This window comes from Anastrepha obliqua, chromosome 1, assembly GCF_027943255.1.
Source record: "Anastrepha obliqua isolate idAnaObli1 chromosome 1, idAnaObli1_1.0, whole genome shotgun sequence".
NCBI classification, from domain to species: domain Eukaryota; kingdom Metazoa; phylum Arthropoda; class Insecta; order Diptera; family Tephritidae; genus Anastrepha; species Anastrepha obliqua.
In genome coordinates, this window is record NC_072892.1 from 174,567,206 (window position 1) to 174,588,600 (window position 21,395).

Sequence of the window (21,395 nt, forward strand, 5' to 3'; positions counted from 1 at the left end):
ATGCTATGTTTTTATTTTTGTAAAATAAAGCAACTGACTAGCAAAAAAACAAAGAAAATATTGAAAATCATAATTTTTCGGGCCTCTGACTACTCCTAACCCCTGAATAGAATATTGGTGTTAGTGGGATTTGGAGTGCATTCCACTTATATGGTTTGCGGCTGAGCGGAGAACTACCCCAGTCGAAAAACGACACTTTCCTTAAATTTTTTTTGTGATAACGGTTATGAGCTCTCAGAACTCTAGAGTTTGAAGCTTTGAACCTTGAAAGGGTCTCCGAATGGTTTTTGAAACTTGAGAGGGACTCCGAAAAACAAGAAACTTTTCTAGTCCCGAAAAGAGACTATGCAAATGTGCCTGAAACATATTCTTAAACATTTGCTTGATAAATTTGACCCGAAAATACTCTCAAAAAGCCACTTGGGAGCTCCAGTATTGATCCACATATATTGTCAAAATCAGAGAAAATATTGAATTTGCTAAAAAGGAACAAAGTAATGCTCACTAGAAAATGTTGGTACGACTGTCTGAAACGTTTTCATACAACTTTGCTAAAAGTCAGAAATAAAATTTATAATTTTGTTTTTTAAGTTTGAAATTAAACAAAATTACATAAATCCATAAAATTCTTTTAAAGTTTTCTACGCTTAAAATGTCCCTAACTAACCTATATCCGTTAAAGTCATTCATTTCCGTAAGCTTTTCGCCGATTTCCCTTTGGAAATTTTTGGGCACAGTATTCAGGGATATGCGTTAAAGTCATATGCGTGTCCCTATGTCCCGTAGATTAAGCGAATAATCTGAGGATAATTATTGAACAATCCTTAGAATGGAACACCCCACTTTATGTGGTGTTCGTTGATTTCCAGAAGGCTTTTGATACCACAAGCGCACTGCAATATGGGCTAAAGGAGTTCCTACAAAAATTGCCATTGCATGCGGAGGGTAATTAAAAAAAAACTTTTTTTCATTTTGGTGTTTCACGGTTTTCATAGTGTTCGTTCAGCACTACCTATTTGACCCACCCTAATGTAAATAGCAAGTCCATATATGAGTACAAATGTGCAATGAGCATTTTGAATGATGTATGCAAAGCCTTTTTTCATATTTAACTGGCAGTTTCAAGTACACTTCAGAGGTCAAAGGCGATGTTGACAAGATTTTGAAGGCGGTCATTTATGTATAAACTGGTTGTGTGTGTGTATGTAAATATGTAGAAATAAACTTTTATTGTACAAGTAAGTTTTTAACACATCAATGTACGGATATTAAAGTTCAAAGCGGTACGTTCATAATACTTAAATAATAATTCATAATCGATAGTTGAACAGTGCAACACTTTACTATTCCCTCATCTCATCACGGCGGTTCTTTTTTGTGGCCTACGATGGGGGTATTAAAATAGAGACTTTTTAGTACGTTTTTTTATTTACTGTATAGACCATTTCCGCTGCCCTTTCTTGTGTCAGGCAATATTTATATTATTGTAGCAATCTATTGTTAGTATCATGAAAAATGGTGAAGACTATTTAAACGACTTTTAGGTCGATTAAGTTTCTACTCGCGTCTTCAACAGGTAAATGACACAGCAAACACAATTTTTCTTCTTTTCTCGGGACATACCTGATCACTAATGTTTCCTTAGTATCATACTTTCAATACGAATAAGTTTTTTACTAATTAATTTTAAGAAAACCAAAAGTGCTACAAAAACTCCCAACTAATAAAATTTTATTTAAAAGGCCAATACAATGCACCCGAATTGAATTTCCATTATTTTGAAGCTACTCTAAGCTAACTCGCCATACGTCATCTACTATAATCCATATGTATATGTATTGTATGTACATAACAATTTGGTATTTTTTATATTTTTTGAATGGCAGTCGGTCATAAAATTAAATGCTGCTTCGTGCATGATTAATGTCGATAAGCTCATTGCGCTTTGAAGTCTGAAAAATTCGTATGAGTATCAAATAAATAAAAAAATAAAAAATAAAAAACCCAAAAATACGCATGAGAAATTTTACAAAAAAAAAACATTTATTTTGCGCTTTAGTAGGTAAAAAATTAGTATGAGCGTGAATAAATTTTTTAAAATCAAAACAAAAAAAAAACAACCCAATGACATTACAGACCCACAGCACACAGCCTTGAACTTGATGGTAATTGTATGCAATTACATTTTTGTATTATACGAGCGTATTACGTGTTTATGTTTTTTATATTTTTTTGCCGACTGTAAATTTAAATAATCTTTTGTTTTTGTTTTGTTCACATTTTAACTTTTTCGTGTTTTGGCGTCCGTCTCTGTTTAAACAATGTCGTGTTTGCTCATCTGTTAGAGCGTCGCTAAAGAAAATTATGCCACTTACATAAGCAAACATAAGAGCACTTCCTGTTCAAATAAAAACCGAACTTAATAGAAATTTGATTTTCGACCTGATTTTATTATTTGTGAAAATAATCAGTGAAATTTTTTGGGAGAAATATTTTTGATATATTTTTGTTGTAAGAATACTGTTTAGGATGGCCGTCAAAGAGCTTTCAATAATTTTGTTCGCTTCACGAAGACTTTCTTTCACCGCATGTAGTTTAGAGCTCCACTAATAGTCAAAGCTTGCAAAGTCCGGGCATAGTGTGAATATTGCAAAGAAATAAGAAATAATTAGAATTTTTCTTCGAAATTCTCTCACCGCTCTTGATCAGTGAGATAGCGCATCAACGAGCAGAAATAACCAGTAGCCAATTTTGCGATATTCTGACCGAATATCACGTATTTTGAACACCAAATGTTTTAAGACGCCAAATTTATCGTTAAAAAAATTTAAATAAATAATTGGCGCTTACACCTTTTATTGGGTATTTGGCTGAGCTCCTCCTCCTGTTTGTGGATTGCACCTTGATGTTGTTCAACAAATGAAGGGACCTACATTTTTAAGCCGACTTCGAACAGCAAATGGCTTTTATGGAAATCTTTTGCATGGCAGAAATACACTCGGAGTGCCGAGGTGCGTCCACTATTAGAAAAAACTTCTTCTTCGTTTTTGCTGTTCCATTCACGAAGATTCGAACTTATGCATTCCCGAATGATAGTCATGCACAAATCCATTCGGCTACGGCGTCTGGCGTGGCACATTTGTCTTATAATTGTAAAAACAGATGAACATTTCTCATTCATGACTGTTTCAGACAACTCTCTGTTGGAATGAGCTTCCTCTGGTGGCGTTCATACAGCAAATTGACGCTTGATTGCCGCCTCATATTCGAGACATTACATTTTGCTAACAGCAGCAAACTTTTTCAAATAGTTGGAGCCGCTCAAGCGCATGTACTGGTGTTCTAAGAACACTCAGTTTTTTTATTGTCTCTCAGTTTGCATGGCATAAATCTCAAATTGAGTATTCAAAGACTTAGCGAATCAACCAAAATTCCACATGCAGTTGTTAGAGGCTCCCCATTTCTTTTTAAATGATTTTCACAGACAACTTATTTTTCGTTTTAATGGAATCCCTCACTTTTCCGATGCTATTTCAAGACTCAGAGAATCGATCAAAAAGCGATACACTGGACAACTGTGGAGTCCTGAATTTTATTTGAATTATTTTCACCGACGATTTATTTTTAGTTTAAATAATATCACTCACTTTTTCCTTTTCACCATAATCTGTGAACCATTTGGTCTTTTATCTTCTCCTAAACCTTTATCCTTCGTATGCGACTAGCTGAAGTTATTAACATCCTAATATTATACTTTTTATATTTCACAGTATGGGAAGGCCGGTTCAAGTACATCGAATTCAAAATTTTTCTAAAAGATGGCGCCCTTGAGTTCTTTTATTTATTTCAATATTTGTTTATTTCTTTTTAAAGTTCGGTTTTTTTAGAGTAGAGCGTGCACATGCCCACAGCTGCGTCTTGTAGAGGCATACTGCGAATTTACTTTGGTCTCTAAAACGTGCTTTGGGCGCTTAAATATAAACCAGACAGTCGCTTAGTTTATAAGTTGGTGGCGTATTTCTTTTATGTGCTAGTGTAAGTGTTCGGGTAGTTTTTCTAAGAAAGGAAGTAATAGCGACAAACATACAGATGTGCATGTGATTAGAGGTACTGAAGATTACAATTACCTACATACAAACGTAATTATGCCCGTTTGATTTCAAAAATTTCGTTATATCTTTTTCTTCGCAATATAAATTAAAATATGACAGCTGCAAAATCTCACAACAAAACGATAGCACAACAACATTTTGAAAAGCTCTCCCTGTTTTGTTTGTTTTTTTTTAATGTTGCATTATTTTTATATAAAAGTAAAGCAAATTGTCTGGCAGAAGCCATGTAAATCCAATTTCAAGGTTTTATATAAAAATTAGGAAAATTCCACAAACTTTATATCCCAATGAAATGGTTTATGATCAGAATTTCTAGAAAGATTTTCGTCATGGAGTTTTACAGCTTATTCAATTTTATTATAATAAAGTACGCGTACAAGTCTGAAGTCACTAAAAAATCTCGTTGATTTTCTATAATTTTTTCCTTGACGGTGTTGCGCATTTTGCCATGTAAAAAATGTTGAGCATTTGCAGAAAGTTTCCGTAATTTTACAAAATTGTATGTAAAGGTTGAGACTTAGGTATGCTTGGGTATGGCTTTTGTTAGACAAAGAGCTGTGCTTTTATAAAAAACATAATGAAGGTTCAAAACAGAAATGAGAATTGTCAAAACTAGGCAAAGTTCTGACGTGCTATTGTTTGCCGCGGGCTGTATATTATTATTATTATTTTCTATGCTTCCAGGTTGTTTCCTATGGCGGCCGCCGTAGCCGAATGGGTTGGTGCGTGAATTCAGAGAGAACATAGCTTCGAGTCTCGGTGAAAGATCAAAATAATGAAAAAGTTTTTTCTAATAGCGGTCGCCCTCGGCAGGCAATGACAAACCTCCGAGTGTATTTCTTCCATGAAAAAGCTCCTCATACAAAATATCTGCCATTCGAAGTCGGCTTGAAACTGTAGGTCCCTCCATTTGTGGAACAACATTAAGACGTGCACCACAAAAGGAGGAGGAGCTCAGCTAAACACCCAAAAAGGGTGTAAGCGCCAATTATATATCATATTTATATATATATGGTTCCAGGGAAGAACAATGGACTATTATCTGCATATGCCTGTACTTCAAGACTGTAACAGGGTGTATCATAATGAGCTATGAAGTTTCATTTTACAGAAAAGCGATGATCATTTTTAAAGCAAGAGGTGGTACCATAGGAGTACCCAACAAAGGCTACAATGAAAATGGGCGTAAGCGTACATGGGCCAAAAGATATTTTGCTTTTTTTTTTTTGAGGTGCGATCAGAGTGTAGGTTTTTAGCAAAATTGGGTAAGACTTCTTCTGCTTCAGCTGTCGGCAGTACAACATTAAATATAATTTAAATGGTCTTTCTGTTTTATCCATAATAATCACATAATATGAAATATGACTTTTAAATATCGCATATAAGATAGTACATACAAGACGCATGCATAGAACACAAAAAAAAAAATGGCTTAGAAGAAACGTTACTGCAGAACTTTTATTTTAATTTACATAATCTAAACAGAAATTTTCGGAGGGAGGATATTGCTTGTGAACTTGTTTTTATTTATGTAGAGTTGCTTCCTTATAACGCGATTTTTTTTTGAGAAAAAACATCACTATTGAATTTTTTGATGTATGTAGAGCTGCTTTATTAAAAATAGAAAAACAATTTTTTTTTGAGAAAAAACACTACTATTGAATTTTTTCATGTGAGCAGAGCTGCTTCCTTAAGAATCGAAAAAGAAGAATTCCACTAAATTTTTTTGTTTGTGAAAATATATTACTGAAATTACTTTATTTATGTTGGGGAGCCTCTTTAAAAAATTAAAGAAAAAAAAAAATTTCTTATTTGAGAAAAACCTTTTCTGTTTTACATAGGAAAAAATAGAGAAAAAAGATTAGCATTGCAGTTTGTTTTACTGTTGGCTGCCTCTTTAGAAAACAAAAATTAAAAGAAAAAATAATTTTTCAGAAAAAACTCTTTCTATTGAATTTTTTCATTTATTTGGGAACACTTTGTTTGGAAAAAACCTTATCATTGAAATTTTTTTTCAGGTTGTCTCCTCTAAAATCTGCCTCCTTCTAAAAATGAAACAAGTTTTTTGGGGGAAATATACGAAACAAGAATTTTTTTAATTAAAAAGGGGGCGTTTTTAAAATAAAAAAATAAACAATGATTTTTTTAAATTAATGAATAAAAATTGGAACCATTATTTTTAAGGAAAAATAATACAAATACATTTTTTTTATTTTTTATAAATTATATTGCTGAATTATTTTTGGAGAAAATACATTTTTATTTTAAATTGCAAAAATGGAGAAAACACATTAGCATTGAATTTTTTTACTTACATAGAAACTTAGAAATATTTGTTTTTGTTTTTGGAAAAAATACTAGCATTTATTTTTGTTTTGTTTGCTGGCTGCCTCTTAAGAAAATTTAAAACAAAAAAATTTAATGAAAAAATTTGATATTGCATTTTTTTATTAATATAGAGCAAATTAATAATGTTTTCCATTATTTTGATCGATCATGTCCTGATTCTGGTTATAGTCGATCATTCGAAGCTATCTTTCTGCTACAGGCAGCACTCGTGAATACTCATGCAAGTAAATCTCGATCAGGCATTTGTACAAATTCTGATTAAATCTTTTCCTTCATAGGTTGTTAGAATTGCATATACAATCGCGGTCACTTTTCATATACCAGTGTTAGTAAATTATGTTAGAATATTTGTAAATACGAGCTAACTTAAAACACATACTTAAGTAACAAAACATAGTTCTGCGTGCTTTTGTGTTGTTAGATAAACTTCGAAAATATTCTAAATAAATATTATATTTGCTTTGAAAGAAAACAATAATAACAATTTTGTTGTTTTGTTTTAATGTAGTTTTACTCTAATTACAGGACTAATTAGCTACTTTACGTACTTTTTTACTACCTTTAGGCAAGAAGGGGAAACATTTTTCCCTCTTTCTCCATCATTCGTAAATGCAGCCCTAAAATACGGGAGTGCCCGTGTCGCCCTTGTCATTACTTACCTAACTTTCTAAAATTGAATCATGGCTTTTGAGAACAAAAAACATTGACGTTTTGTATTTTGTTGTTTCCTCTTAAAAAAAAATTATTTTTAGAACAATATTTTTAAATATTGAAAAAAAAAACAATTGTGGAGATAAAACATTTCTAATGAATTTATTTTATTTATGTAGTGCTCGCTTTTTTAAAAAAATTTCTATTGAATTTTTTTTTATGTGGATAGGAGTTGTATCAGGAGGTAGACAATTTGTTTGACAAAAAATAAATTTTTTTGGTTCTTTTTTTTCCTTGTTCACTCCTCTCGCGAGCATAGGTCCTCGACAAGAGTTGTCTTGCGTTGGTTTCGTTAATCTATTTGATTTCTGACAGGGTAGGTGATTAATCTGCTGCTAAGGCAAAAAATTCTAACATTGAATTTTTTTTTTATTTTTGGAAAAATTGAGAAAAATTTTAGAGCAAAAATATTTCAAACCAATTTATTTTATTTATAAAATGCCTAAAAAATCGATAAACATTTTTTGTTTGGTAAAAAGGCATTGAACCTTTTATTTTGTTGGATGCCTGAGTAAAAAGTCAAAACAAAAAAACAAAATGTTTGTTGAAAAACATTACTATTCTTTTTTTATGTACTGCTGCCTTCTTTAAATATCGAAAAAAACAGATTTTTTTTGCCAAAAAAATCTGCACTTGATTTTTTTATTTTTTGTGGCTGTCTGTTTAAAAAATAAAAAAAAAAAATTTTAGGAAAAAAAGGTTTCCATTGAGTGCTGTTTTTTATTTATGCAGGGAGTAAACGTTACTATAGACATTTTTAATAGATTGTTTTGGTTGGAGGTCGTCCTACTTACAGTACAGTAGTACAGATTTCTTTCACTTGTTGTTGCCTAATGCACTATAATAAAGGGAAGGAGGTCTATTATTATTTCAAACCATAGTCCCTGCCGTAATAAGACGCTCCCTGCTTCCGATATAGAAGAAAAATTGCATATCTTATCGCCAAAACCAGCGAATATTATTTGAATGACGCAAATAGTCGCCTTTCAGACATACCATACATACATACATCCATATGATAACAATAAACTTGACCTTTACATCAAGCAAACTCGTTATAAAAATGAAAAGCTCGTTCATAAATGAAGCTAAAGCGAGCGCTGGCTGTGTGTGCTGATGTGTACGTGTGTTTGTGTGCAATCAATTTGTATTACAACGTTTTAAACTGCTTATAAATCACGCTCTAGCACTTTGTAAAAACCCACAAAAACATCAAAAACGCAATAATTTAATTTAGGAGCAAAAACAAAAAAGAAAAACATTAGACATTGCAAAAACGGCAGGCTTAGCTGAACTTGAAATGGCGACGAGAAGGCTTTGTAAGTGCAACACAGCTACTAGCAGGCCCACTTGCGGTGTCTGTGTGCACATTTGTGCATACAAGTGTGTATGTGTGTGTGTAAATATATCAATACTAAATAGCGCGTGGCTGTTCCGCCGCTTAGCTTAGGCGGCAAGCTAAGTGAGATTTGCATTTTGCGTTTCGGTTTTCTTGATTTTCTTCGATTTGTAAAAGCACTACTAAAATTTAATTGCATGGAAGATGTGAAACCCCTACGAAAATAAACAACAACCATGCCCATTATGTGATGACATTAAGCACTTAAACCCAATGACTTCATAGGCCCGCAGAAAAACAAATAAATAGATGACTGCTTGCCATACAAATACTAAATATGCTTTATACAGTGGCGGTCATAATAATAGTAGTGCGAGATATTGCAAAGTTTTCATTATTTATTTATTTTTTATTTAATTTCTTTTTAGTTTCTGTAAAAATATCATCCATATTATAACAAAAATCATGCAATTTAAAGTTTTAAACTTTATAAAAAATCTAAAAATATGCAACAAAATTTCATAAATATTTCTAACTTTTTAGTCAGAATTCTTAGCACAATTCTGGGTATGCAGTTTTGCAGCGCATTCAATTTTGAAGTAAAATTGTGCAAGTTTAATAACGAATGCGCAAAATTTTCTCTGTGAACGCCACATATAAGCACATTTAGGAATATATATTTATGTTTATAGGCTTATGCATATATAAGTAAGTCTATCTATGCACATGCCCCATATGGTGACCCACCGTGCGATTGTATAACAACCAGCAGCATACAAAATTGAATTGAGTGCATCAGTAGGGAGATACAGAAGAGCTGCGGCTGTGAGTAGGGTGTCTATCGTTGGTGAATCACTACGTTTTATTTACTTAGTTGCTGACATATTAACTTGCTTGTTTGGTTAAGCCAGTTGTTTGGCACGCATACATAGACGCTCAAGTGTAGAATATTTTTAGTAGCGTGTAAATTAGTTAAATTGCTTTTTGCGACCGCAATAAAGCTTATCTCAATTTCTACGCATTTTAGCATTTGAATGAGTCTGCATACAAATGGGATCTCCCACAGAATGAGCAAAAGCAATTGAAAGTGCTAATTTATGTACTATGAAATTTTTATCAGGCATTATTTGCTAAATAGACTGCCTAAGCAAAAAAAAAAAAAAATAACAAAAAAAGATAACAAAAAAAGAAAAAAAAAGAAAAAAAAGAAAAAAAAGAGAAAAAAGACACAAAAAAGCAAAAAAATTAAATAAAAAAATTGAAATCAGCAGCTGGAATGAGCGCCATTTGCTTATGTATGTATGTTTTAGTCTACATTTTCGGCCACGCAAATGCGTGCTTATGCGTAATTAAAAGAGAGGATTTTAAAGTGAGAGTGCAAGTAAGATAAATGAAAATAGGTTTTTATCTTTATGAACTTAGGCCTGCAGCATCAAAAGTTTTTGGTTGCATAAATCTAAGAAGACTACTTAAAACACAAGATTATGCGTAGTTAAGTGGATAAAGGGGATAGCCTAATTGTGGATGAATATAGGTTAGGTTATGCCACTTAGACCACGAAATGGGTCCGTTGTGAGCCGCGGGGGCTGGGCTACATTTCCCTCTCCATATTAAACCATCCTGAGCTTTTGACAAAGCGTAAAAGGTTGTTGATGCCTAAAGTGTATAAATTATCTATATTCGTTAAGAAGTAGGATTTTAAAAATCGGTTCCTGCTTCTGGCTAGAGCCGGGCATGTGCAAAAAAGATGTTGAATTGTTTCCAACTCCTCCTCGTCTCTGCAGCTACGACAGAAATCATGCGTGTAAACGACAGAAATCCTTGCATGATTTTTTATGAGACAATGTCCTGTGAAAGCCGCTACTAAGGTCCTGATTTGAAGTCTACTCAGTTTTATAATACTCTTGGACAGACGTAAGTTTAGCCTTGGTCATGTTTGCCTATCAAATTCACAGGTGTTAACGCTAATCCATCTTTGATTTGCAGAACTGATTACTGCGTCCTTAATGATAAGCTTACAGGTTGCGAGAGGTATCTCCATAAAATTACTTATGTCTGGCATACAGGTACCTTCTCTTACAAGTTGGTCTGCCCTACAGTTCCCTGGTATATCTCTGTGGCCTGGAAACCAGCATAAGATTATACGATATTCTTTGGCCATCTCATTTAGAGATTGGCGACAACGTAAGACACTCCTTGATGTTGTTTGGAATGCATCCATGACTCTTAGGGCAGCTTGGCTGTTTGATAGAATGCAGATATCCGTTGATGATATTCTGTTTATCTTTAACTATTTTAAGGCTTGATGAATAGCGTTTATTTCCGCTTGAAAAACACTACAGTGATCTAGTAGTTTAAAAGATTCACTAATAGAAAGCTCTTCACAATAGAACCCTGATCCTACACCGGCGTCCATTTTAGATCCGTCCATGTAGGTCTTAACGGGTGTGTTGGGTGTTGAATCTTCTTCAAGCCATTCCAGTCTAGAAGGGATTTTCATTAGGAAATTCCTTTCGAAGCAAAGAATGGGAGGGTGATAATCACAGTCACTGGGTATATCCGTGTAGGAGTCTAAAATGGTTGAATGTCCATGTGTGACAGTCCTCCATTGTGAGCTCACTTTGAGCCTCAAAGCGGAGCAGGCCGCTGAGTATTTGCAGAAGAGATCTAGGGGTGGCAGATGTAGCATGATGTCCAAAGCCATGGATGGCGTGGTTTTCATGGCGCCACATATTGCTAGTTCCGCTGATCTCTGCACCTTATTCAATAAATTAGAATAGGTTTTTTTCTGCATAGCACACCACCAGACAACATTTCCATATAGAAGAATGGGTCTGACAACAGCAGTGTAAAGCCTGTAACCTTAGGTTTAATTCCCCAGGTCTTACCTAAAGCTCTCTTACAAGCATAAAAAGCTAGGTTCGCTTTCCCAACTCTTTATAAGACGTTTGACTTCCAAGTCAGTTTCCTATCTATGTTTAGTCCCAAGTACTTGGTTTCTTCCGAAATCACAACAGCTTCGCCCTTGAGCATAATTGGACTTAGCTATATGAGTTGTGTTTTGTCTGGGTTGACTCCTAGACCACACTCTTCTGCCCACCTAGAAAGTATATCTAGAGCATTTTGTATTAGGTCTCTTAATGTAGATACAAATTTACCAGAGACAGCAATAACAACATCATCGGCGTTAGCTATCACCTTACATCCCACCGATTCCAGTATTAACAGAAGTTTTTTTATAACTGCGTTCCAACTTGCGGTGTACCTCTGTTTACCAATCTCTTGAGCACCGATTCTCCTAGCTTCGCTTCAATGATTATGCTTTTTAGCATTTTGCCAATGAAGCCTACCAAGCCCGGTTCTACTCCAAGATCAGTAAGTGCTGCAGTAATGTAAGTAAAATGTGGATGAATATAAAAAAAACTAAAAATATCAACCCTCCGTTGGGCAGCCGGGTCTGGTCAGACTAGCTTTCTCGCCTTTGGACGTGAATTTAACATATTTCTAACGACTTGAGCTTCCTAGTAGCTTCCTAAAATTTAAAGTTTTATCGATTTATGGATATAATCTTTTATAAAGAATCCTCGAACAGGACGACAAAAAGGCCAGACCCAACGAAAGACTTTAAAAAAGGTGTCTCTTCGCCTGCCAGTCAATCCATCACCTGCGACATTCGCCCTACTCAATGCGCGAAATACTACAAGCCCTTAGCAGAATGGCACAAACACAGCAAAGGACGATGAAGTGGCGTGAGTGCGCTGAGCTTAAACTACTTTTTTCAGCATTCAGTTATTAGAAGTCTCAAGAATCTGAAACTTGATTTGGTACCAAATGGCTCAAGATTTCTTATTATATGAAAAAATGGCACGGACATTCATACAAATTCTAGAATATACTTTGTTTGGATGCGTAGAAGAAGAAAATTCTCAATAATGAAAATTTTAATGAATTTTTTTTTTAAATTTATACGAAGATTGAAACTTTGTATAATATGTTCTTCCCCATCTTCCAACCATCTTCAATGTACCAGTGTACCTCTGCTACCACCAGCTCGTACCGCATCGAATACTTTTAGAGCCTGGGCGTTTGTATCTATTCGGGCGACATGACCCAGCCAACGAAGCCGCTGGATCTTTATTCGCTTTGCTATGTGTATCTCATCGTAAACCTCATACAGCTCATTGTTCCATTCCTTACGACACTTGTCGTCGCTAACGTGCACAGGTCGAAAGTCTTTGGCAGAATCTTTAAGATCATCCTTGAAATCATAACTGCCAATAGTGACCTGAGTGCCAATATGCGAAGGACTGTAATATAGGGAAGTATTATCAGATGCATATTATAAATTAGTACACAGATGACTCAGAAGGCACAAAATATGAAGAAGCTGTTTTCTCTGATTCTTAGAACTGTGATAATCAAACTCATGCAATCATATTTTACCATTTGAAAAGAGACTGTCAATACTCCCAACAAATAGATAAATAGTAATTTTTGGAGTGAACACTTGAAAAAGCTCTTAATCGCGAACGCAGATCTTAAACATCACTACGCTAGAGCAAAGATATTAGAGCTTCCGAGTATTTTAATAGATGGAAACTTTTGTCGCAGATCTCTTGTAGATGTTATTCTTCAACGAGATACGTGTACATTGTTATTCATAGTCACAGTAAGCTAGGTAAGTGCGGCCCTTTTCTCAGATGAGAGCAGTTTTTCATTGATCATAGAGTGCGTGAAGAAGCTAAATGAAATAACTTCAAATAAAACTATCCAAAAGCTACAGTTTCAAAGTCATAGTAAAAATATCAAAAGTTAATGATAAAGAAGGCCCACAGTTTTTCCGAGTCTTCAGATTGACTATCATAAGATGAGATGTGTACGATGGCATAGGAGTTTGAAAACTCAGGAAACGAAGATAAATTGTGTACCAAAAAAAATGCCCAACTGAGGCATAAAACGTCTTAAAATATCAATTAAAGCTTGTAGAGGAGCGGAAGTGAATGAGCATCAAGGCAGCGAGAGCACTATACCGATCAAAAAGGCTGGAGCTAAAGATTGTTCGCTAACTTTGAGCGAACATCCTGCCAGTGTTTCTAAGTATTTAAGGTCCGAACGAGGTAATGTTAAGAGTACAGAAAACATCTAAAATAAACATCTATTCATACATCCGTCTGTCTTTCATTTATAATTCGTTCAAGGTGGCGTATTTGTGCCTGTGAGCATTGCTTATTCATCGATTTCATGCTATAAAACACATTCATGGGCCCATAAATTAGTTACTTTAGTTGCTTTCGAACGTTAATTTTAATTTAAAAGTACTACCCTTTTATTTCACTTCTATGGCACATTGTTGTTACAGAGTCGACTTGTTAAGAGCTCATTTGCGAAAGTGCGAAATGTCTATAAAAATGTCTCATAGCTGCAAATCTAGGATTGAACTCGATGATAAATTGTGAAATCTTCTAGACTGCCTTATATTTGTAAATCGTAATAATAAATGAATCGTAGAAAGCTATCAGACTTCCGTTAGCGTAACTCAGTGATGATTCAGCGTTCTATCGCTGATCGTTGTTTTGCTGAGCTGCAACAAAGTGATTACAAAATTAAATGATTTATTGCACTTTAAAATGCATTGAATTACATGCAATGAACTAAATACACACATTTTCAGTAGTTCTAGGCATGTGCACACATATATGTATGTGTGTGTGCGTGCATTTTTATACTCACACAAAGCGCAAACAAAAATAAATGCAAATTTTGAAAGCCGCTTGCTTGAGGTAGAATTTGAAACAGCTGCCGACGCGGAATAACCGCAAGAGACCGCTGTACGATAGGTGATGTATGGTGTATGAGTACAGTGGGTGCCACTGGAAATTGTACAACTATGCGTAGTCTTTTGAGACGAACGAAGTTTTTTGGAAGTTTTCAAAATTGAAGTTTTGGTTGATTGAGAACAAAATTTATTCGCTAACAAAATAATATAAATCGAAGTTCTAAGATAAAAAGGAGCAATTTTTGAAAAATCGATAAAATTTCAAATATTTTAAAAATATTTTTTTTTTCGGAAACACCCTTCCGCACTTTTAAAATAATATAAATCAAAGTGCTAAATTAAAAAACAAACCTCGAAAAATGTATAAAATGTAAAAAATAATAATTTTTTCGGTACACAGTTCTTTGGTTTATTAAATTCTAAAATAATATAAGTTACAGTCCTAAATTAAAAAATCTTGGAAGAACCCATAAAATCTTCAAATGTTAAAAAAAAAAATTCGGTGCGCAGTTCTGTAATTCATTGAAGTTAAAAATAACATAAAATACAGCCCTAAATTACCCCAAAAAAAAAAAACAAAAGCCTCGAAAAATCGATCAAACTTGAAATATTTAAAAAATCGTTTTTTTTTAATTTTAAATAATATAAATCAAAGTGCTAAATAAAAAAAAACTTCGAAAAATCTATTAAATACTAATATTATATGTAAAACAATAAATACTATTCTGTAGTTCATTCAAGTTTAAAATAATATAAAAAACTGTTCTAAATTACCAAAAAAAAAAATCCTCGAAAAATCGATAAAACTTGAAAAAATCGTTTTTTTTTTTAATTTTTTTCGGAAACATATTTCAATTTAACAATGGAAATGAAAGTCATAAATTAAAAAAAAATCGAAAAAGTGATACAACTTTTTAATAAAACTGAAAAATCAACAAAACCTCACATTAAAAAAAAATTGTATTCGCTATGAAAATAATAATAATCCAAGTCCTAAATTAAAAACAAAGAAACTTTTGAAAAATCGAAAAAATTTCAACATTTGAAAAATTTTTTTTCTTTAATTTTTTTTGGAAACAATTTTTTTCAGTTCAAAGAATTTTAAAATAAAATAAAAAAATCAGCAAAACTTTACATTAAAAAAATATTAAAAAAAATTTTCGTTAACAAAATAATATAAATCCAAGACCTAAATTAAAAACAAAGAAACCATCGAAATATCGACAAAACTTCAAACATTTGAAAAAAAATTAAAAAATTAAAAATTGAAACTGCCCAATATTTTGCAAAACTGTTTGAAGTTTTGAAATTTGGATATAGTTTTTTGGGTGAGACGGTAAATTGTACAGTTTTTCTTGTTAATTAGCAAAACAATTAGAATGGGAAAATTGCCAACTTAGATGTACGAGTGTCTTTGCAACTCACTGTATGAGTTGTAACTGTATAACCAATTTTTTTTCAAATTTTTTGAAATTTGGATGTAGTTTTTGCTTTTTCATAAGTATTTAAGATGGATTGAGAAGCTAATTAATACAGTTTTTCTGGGAAAATTAAATATATTTTTATAATAAATTATTAAAAAAAACAAAAATACAAATTAGAATGACAAACATTGCCAAATTGACAAAAAATTGGCTGGCAAATTGACGAAAAAGGTAAACAGCGCTACAGATAGATGTAAGAATTTTTTTTTAAAACTCACTGTAGGTGTTTAACATGTACTGATTACAATATGGTAATCTACAATTTTATAAAAAAAATCATAAAAATGGTAAAACCTAGCTAAACAGAGATGTACCATTTTTCTTGGCACTCACTGTAGGTGAATACATCAAATTATTTGCTGATGCATACTGTATCGAACATGAGCTGTATTATTATGATAAATACACAGAAAAAAGAATAGCGTTGGAAGCATTGCCTAACATATAAATATGTACCATTTTCTTTGACACCCATTGTAGTTTCATAACTTGTGCAGATATATGTGGTTTAGAATATGTACTAAAATAATATTTTTACAAAAAAACTAAAAAATTTAGGCTTTACAAATATTTCAAAAAACGATGTACCATTTTTCTTGGCACACACTGTATGCATACAGAATGTGTTATGCCCCACCACATACCTATACTCATATTTGCATAGTCAATGCTAAATTGAAAAATTATAGTGCTCGTTTGCATATTTACCATATTTATCGTCCACAGCCGCGTACGGTGGTGTGGCGTCGCCGGCAGTGGTGGCTGTCTCCCCAGCACCCTCACGCGTTTCGAAACCACTAATACTGCCACCGCTAAACAAGTCGCCACCCACACCGCTGGCGGGCGCAATATTGGCAAAGGAAAGCGTAGTGGGTGGCACCCGCGGCTGATCCTGCTGCTCCACAGAAGCAGGTGAGGTGGGCGCAGCAGCTGCGAGTTGATAATCGCCCTCAGTCTCAACGGTTTCATCAGCGCCAGCGACAGCGGCGGCCATATTATTATTATCCACACTTACGCCATTCACGGCGTATGCATTCATGTCCAACGCATTGCTTGCGGGCGTCACGCTGCCACTAGCGCTGCTACTGCTGCTGCTGCTGCTGTCGTCGTCCTTACTCTCACCGGCAACAGTTGCAGTGTACTTTGGAGTTGGTGTTGGTGTTGGCGTTGAGGCGGTCGGTGCGATGGTGAAGGGTGAGGGCGACGAAAGCTCTGGGTCGATGACAACGACTGCAGCAGCGCCGCCGCGGTGTTCGTCAATTATGGCGGCGAAAAGTAGTAGATTAAGTAGTAGGCGCAGGCGCGCAACGAAGCGTGGGTGTGGCATTTTGTGTTGCGTTGGATGTTGGGTGTTGGATGTACTTGGATGTTTGCTTTCGAATAGCCGGCTTTTGTTGGTGCGTGGATGTGAATGAGAGTTTGTGCGTTCGTTGCTTGTGTTTGTTGTTGTTGTGCACAGTTATAGTTATGTGGCGCCCGCGTGTCGTGAGTGCGCTTTAATGCGCACGCTGGTCGTTAGTTGCTCACACCGCAATGCGTTCAGTAGCGTATCATTTTGCACTTGAGATGCATTTTAGTTGAATTTCCTAGAATTTTCCAACTCTTACACTTTCTGCACTATTTTTTTTTGTTTTTGGTTTTTGTTTTTGTTTTCGTTTTGCAATTATATGAACTTATAATTATTTACTTGCGACTGACTTGAATACAAATTGCGAACTGTAATAAACACAAACACAAATTAAAACCATGAAAAGAATTAAAACAAAAAAAATGCAAAGCTTCAACCGGAAACGTTTGTTATCTTATAGCCACACTGAGACGAAAACGAAAAAATGGAAAAACTAAAAAAAAAGCCGCGGTTCCACCACATTTTGTCACTCCGATGCACATCAGGCTTTTTTCACTCGCGTGCCCGCCAATACAGCGCTCGAGCAACTGAACCGCAAAAACCATAAAAGCGAACACGCCGATCGCGACGATTACTTTTTGTCTGTTACTGGCAGTGCCGGTGGATTGCGCTGGTGCTGGTGCTGATTGCTCGCGAACGCGGCAATGCGTATATGCGAGCGCACACTTGCCACAGTGTCGCGACGTGCCACGATGCAGTAGCTGGCAGACGCGCTGAGAGGCCGTGAATGGCCGGCGCTCGACTTTCGTCGATCGACACTCGGCGTCGGCGGCGCGCGTGACTCACTTGGTTAATTGCCCTTTTTACGAGTATTTCGCCGCGGTTACGTTCAAGTGCTTCAGTTGCTTTGATCATTTCTGCTTTGCACTACATCTTCACACACATACATACAAATATGTGTGTGTATGTATTTTATATTTTTCTTACATTTATGTTTGCTTTTGCTTGCTGGCGCTTTTGATGCTGTCTTCCGTTGCAATATTTAGTTTTATTCAAACAACTTTTCTCTTTTATTTTATATAATTTTGGTTTTATTTCAATTTTAATTCAGTTCGTTCAGGTTCAAATAAGTTCAACGGAACAGCCGATTGCGTTCATTTGGAAATGGGGTTTCACATGCGATTTGAAAGCATTTCAGAAGGCAAACGCAGGGTTTACGGCAAGAATGAAATGAATGCGAGAAAACTGACACAGAAAAATAAATAAATGCATAACACACATACATAAGTACGCGTGTATGCATGCATTTGCGAATTTGCGGAAAGCACAATGTAACATAATAACCCACAAAAAAATTTGGTAATTTGAATTCACGCTTTACGAAATCACATGCCATATACAAGGTGGCGCAAATTTAATCATTCAATTATGTTTTTGAATAACTTTTTTGCTGAATATGAATAAAAATAAATAAATTAAAATTAAATAAATTAAAAAAAAATTGTTTTTAAATTTTGAAAATTTTTTTAAAAATTTAACAAAATTAAAAAAAAAAAAAAATTAAAAAAAAGTTTTAAAATATTATTAAAAAAATAAAATAAAAAAATTAAAAAAAAAATCGTTAAAAATGTAAAATAAAAAAATAAAAAATATTATTTTGACAGCTGGAAATCTTAATTGTGACCGTTGCGCCCTTCATCGCTTGTCTGTTTGCATACTGCAGCTGTTTACTTCACAAGTGTTAAAAATGATTGACGCACGACTGCATTTGCAAAAATTATAGATCTTCCGACAGGGTGATTAATTTTGCGCCACCTTATAAATATGTGGATAGGTATACGCGGTTGTGCTCACAATAATGGCAGACCAACATATTGGAGTGATTAGACTATTTATTTATTTTTAATTAAATTAAAATTTTTTTTATAAAAATGTAGCTCATACCACAATATGACCCACGTAATTCAATATTTCAAGCATTGTACAAAATTTAAAAAAATTCCATAAAAAATTTTAACTTTCCAAAATCAGAATTTCTGAAAAAAATTTAGAATAATTCCGAGTATGAAGTTTTATAACTCATTGAAATTTTGTGTAATAGAGTGAAAAATTTCTACAATAGTTGTCTTTATTTATTTATAAAAACATAGTTCATGCTGCAACAAAATCCATATAAATTAGAGCGTCTCGCTGGCGAAAAATTAAAAAAAAAAAATTTTTTAAATTTGCATTGAAATTTCGAACTTTTCGATCAGAATTTTACAAAAAATTTTTAATTCTGCGTATGCAGTTTCATAGTTCATTCAATGTTTGTATAAGGTGAAAAGTTGAAGTGGCTCAAACTTCGCACTGATTTTTGATAGTTTTTTTTGCAAGCAGTCTAGCGCATTTTCGCCTAAAAAAATCGAGTTCGTTATTACGAATAAAATGCACACAGTCGGAAAAAAAAATTAACAAAAATCAACACGAAGTTTGAGCTTTCAATGAACTATGAAACTGCATACTCAAAATTTTAAAATTTTTATAAAAATATGAACGAAAAGTTCGAAATTTCAATGCAAATTAAAATTTTATTTTTAATTTTTTGCAAGCGTGACACTTTAATTTATATGAATTTTGTTGCAGCATGAACTATGTTTTTATAAATAAATACTCGTAAAAGAAAAAAAAATAGATAAAAAATAACGAAAACTTTGCAATATGTCGCACTGCCATTATTGTGAACACGAGTGTATGCACATGCAAACATATGCGCGGCAGATGTTCCCTCCACAGCCGTGTATCGACACATACTGTCGGCTATCATTTGTGGATAGTAGCCGTTGACTTTTATTTTGCCTTCGAGTCGAGAGTTTTTAGGTAACTAATTTTTTAAAACTATTTTTGAAAAGGGACAGGCAGTTAGAAATATAAAAAAAATATTAAAAAAATTAAAAAGAAAAAATATTCATTCATTTCGTTTTAAACTAAGAGCCAAGGTGAATCTATTAAAGTTGGTGTTTGTATAACAGCTGAATTATTTTTTTCTTTCGCCATGTCCATGTGGCTGTCAGCTCCGAATGAAACAAGCCGACTTAATTATTTGTTTTTAGTTTCTCAATACTTTGCTTTGACAATCAAACGTACAGAACATTGTTGTTGCTCTAGTGCCACCACCTTTAATGAATGTACTTTGCAAAGAGCTAAAATGGCAATGGCATTAATTGCGTAGGTCGACAAAATGTGATCGACTTTTAGAATAAAAATAATATATTAAAAAAATTGACATGGTCCAAAAGTAAAATCCCTTCTTATAACCGGTGTAATGTCCACCACACCATCGAAAGCATTATATGCGACATTAATCTTCCTTCCAGTACACCTGCAGGAAAGATATTGTATATCGCGTGAAGTGCGTCAATAAGGCTAAACACTTTCAGTAAGTGGTCAAATATGGACTATGGCCAATGTAAAATCCTGGATAGTATTTCGGGGCTTCCCGGAGAGGTGGAATATGCAGTCCCGCGTACACTTGCCACTACAACACCTCCTACCCTCGAGGGTAGTGTGGGAACGGGACGTCCATCTTTATGTACACAGATGGCTCGATCTCGAGGGCAGGGTGGGAGGAGCTGCATATTCTAAACATCTGGGAATCGCCTTCAGTTTTCGGCTTCCCGACTATGTCAGTTTCTTTTACGCTGAACTGATGACAATAATGAAAGCCGTGACACTGGTACAGAGTGATGCGATATCCGGAGATGATATCTACATTTTCACTGACAGCCAGGCGGCGATCAAATCCCTCGCAAAACAGTCGACAACCTCCAAGGTAGCCATGAAATGCCGCATATATATTTTAATGAGATGGCTGAGTCATTTCACACAAAGGCGACATTGGCTCCTAGTCATTGCGACATTGTGGGTAACTGCAGGCCCCATGAACTAGGACAACTGGGCAGCAAATTGACCGATGAGTACATAGGCAATAGCATAGTCATAACTTTGAGACTTATAAGACTTGTAAGCTACTTAGCTTTGAGAAAATCATAAGAGTAGCGAATGAAAGATGGTGTAATGAAACCACCTGGGGAATTGCCCGACAATGGTGGCCCACTCTCAATGCTAAACGCAGAAAATTTCTGCTAAGACGAGATACGCATAGATTTAGCGTCACTGATTTCAGTTATAACGGGGTATCGTCTAATCGGCAGGCACGCCCAGAGAATGGCTGTGCAAACACATGACTTCTGCAGAAGTTGCCGAAATGAGGAAGAGATCCCGCATCTTTTGAGCC

General features: G+C 34.4%; 1 protein-coding gene across 4 annotated transcripts in view; it reads right to left on the reverse strand.

The window, feature by feature from the left end:
• Positions 1-17,106, reverse strand: part of LOC129241503 (tyrosine-protein phosphatase 99A) — a 181,119-nt gene extending 164,013 nt beyond the window's left edge. For all 4 annotated transcript variants that reach the window (XM_054877895.1, XM_054877886.1, XM_054877877.1 and 1 more), the window contains exon 1: positions 16,480-17,106. In XM_054877895.1, coding sequence (XP_054733870.1) covers positions 16,480-17,098 — 619 coding nt within the window. In that variant the 5' untranslated portion in view covers positions 17,099-17,106. The remainder of the gene's footprint in view (positions 1-16,479) is intronic.
• Between the last annotated feature and the right edge of the window lie 4,289 nt (positions 17,107-21,395).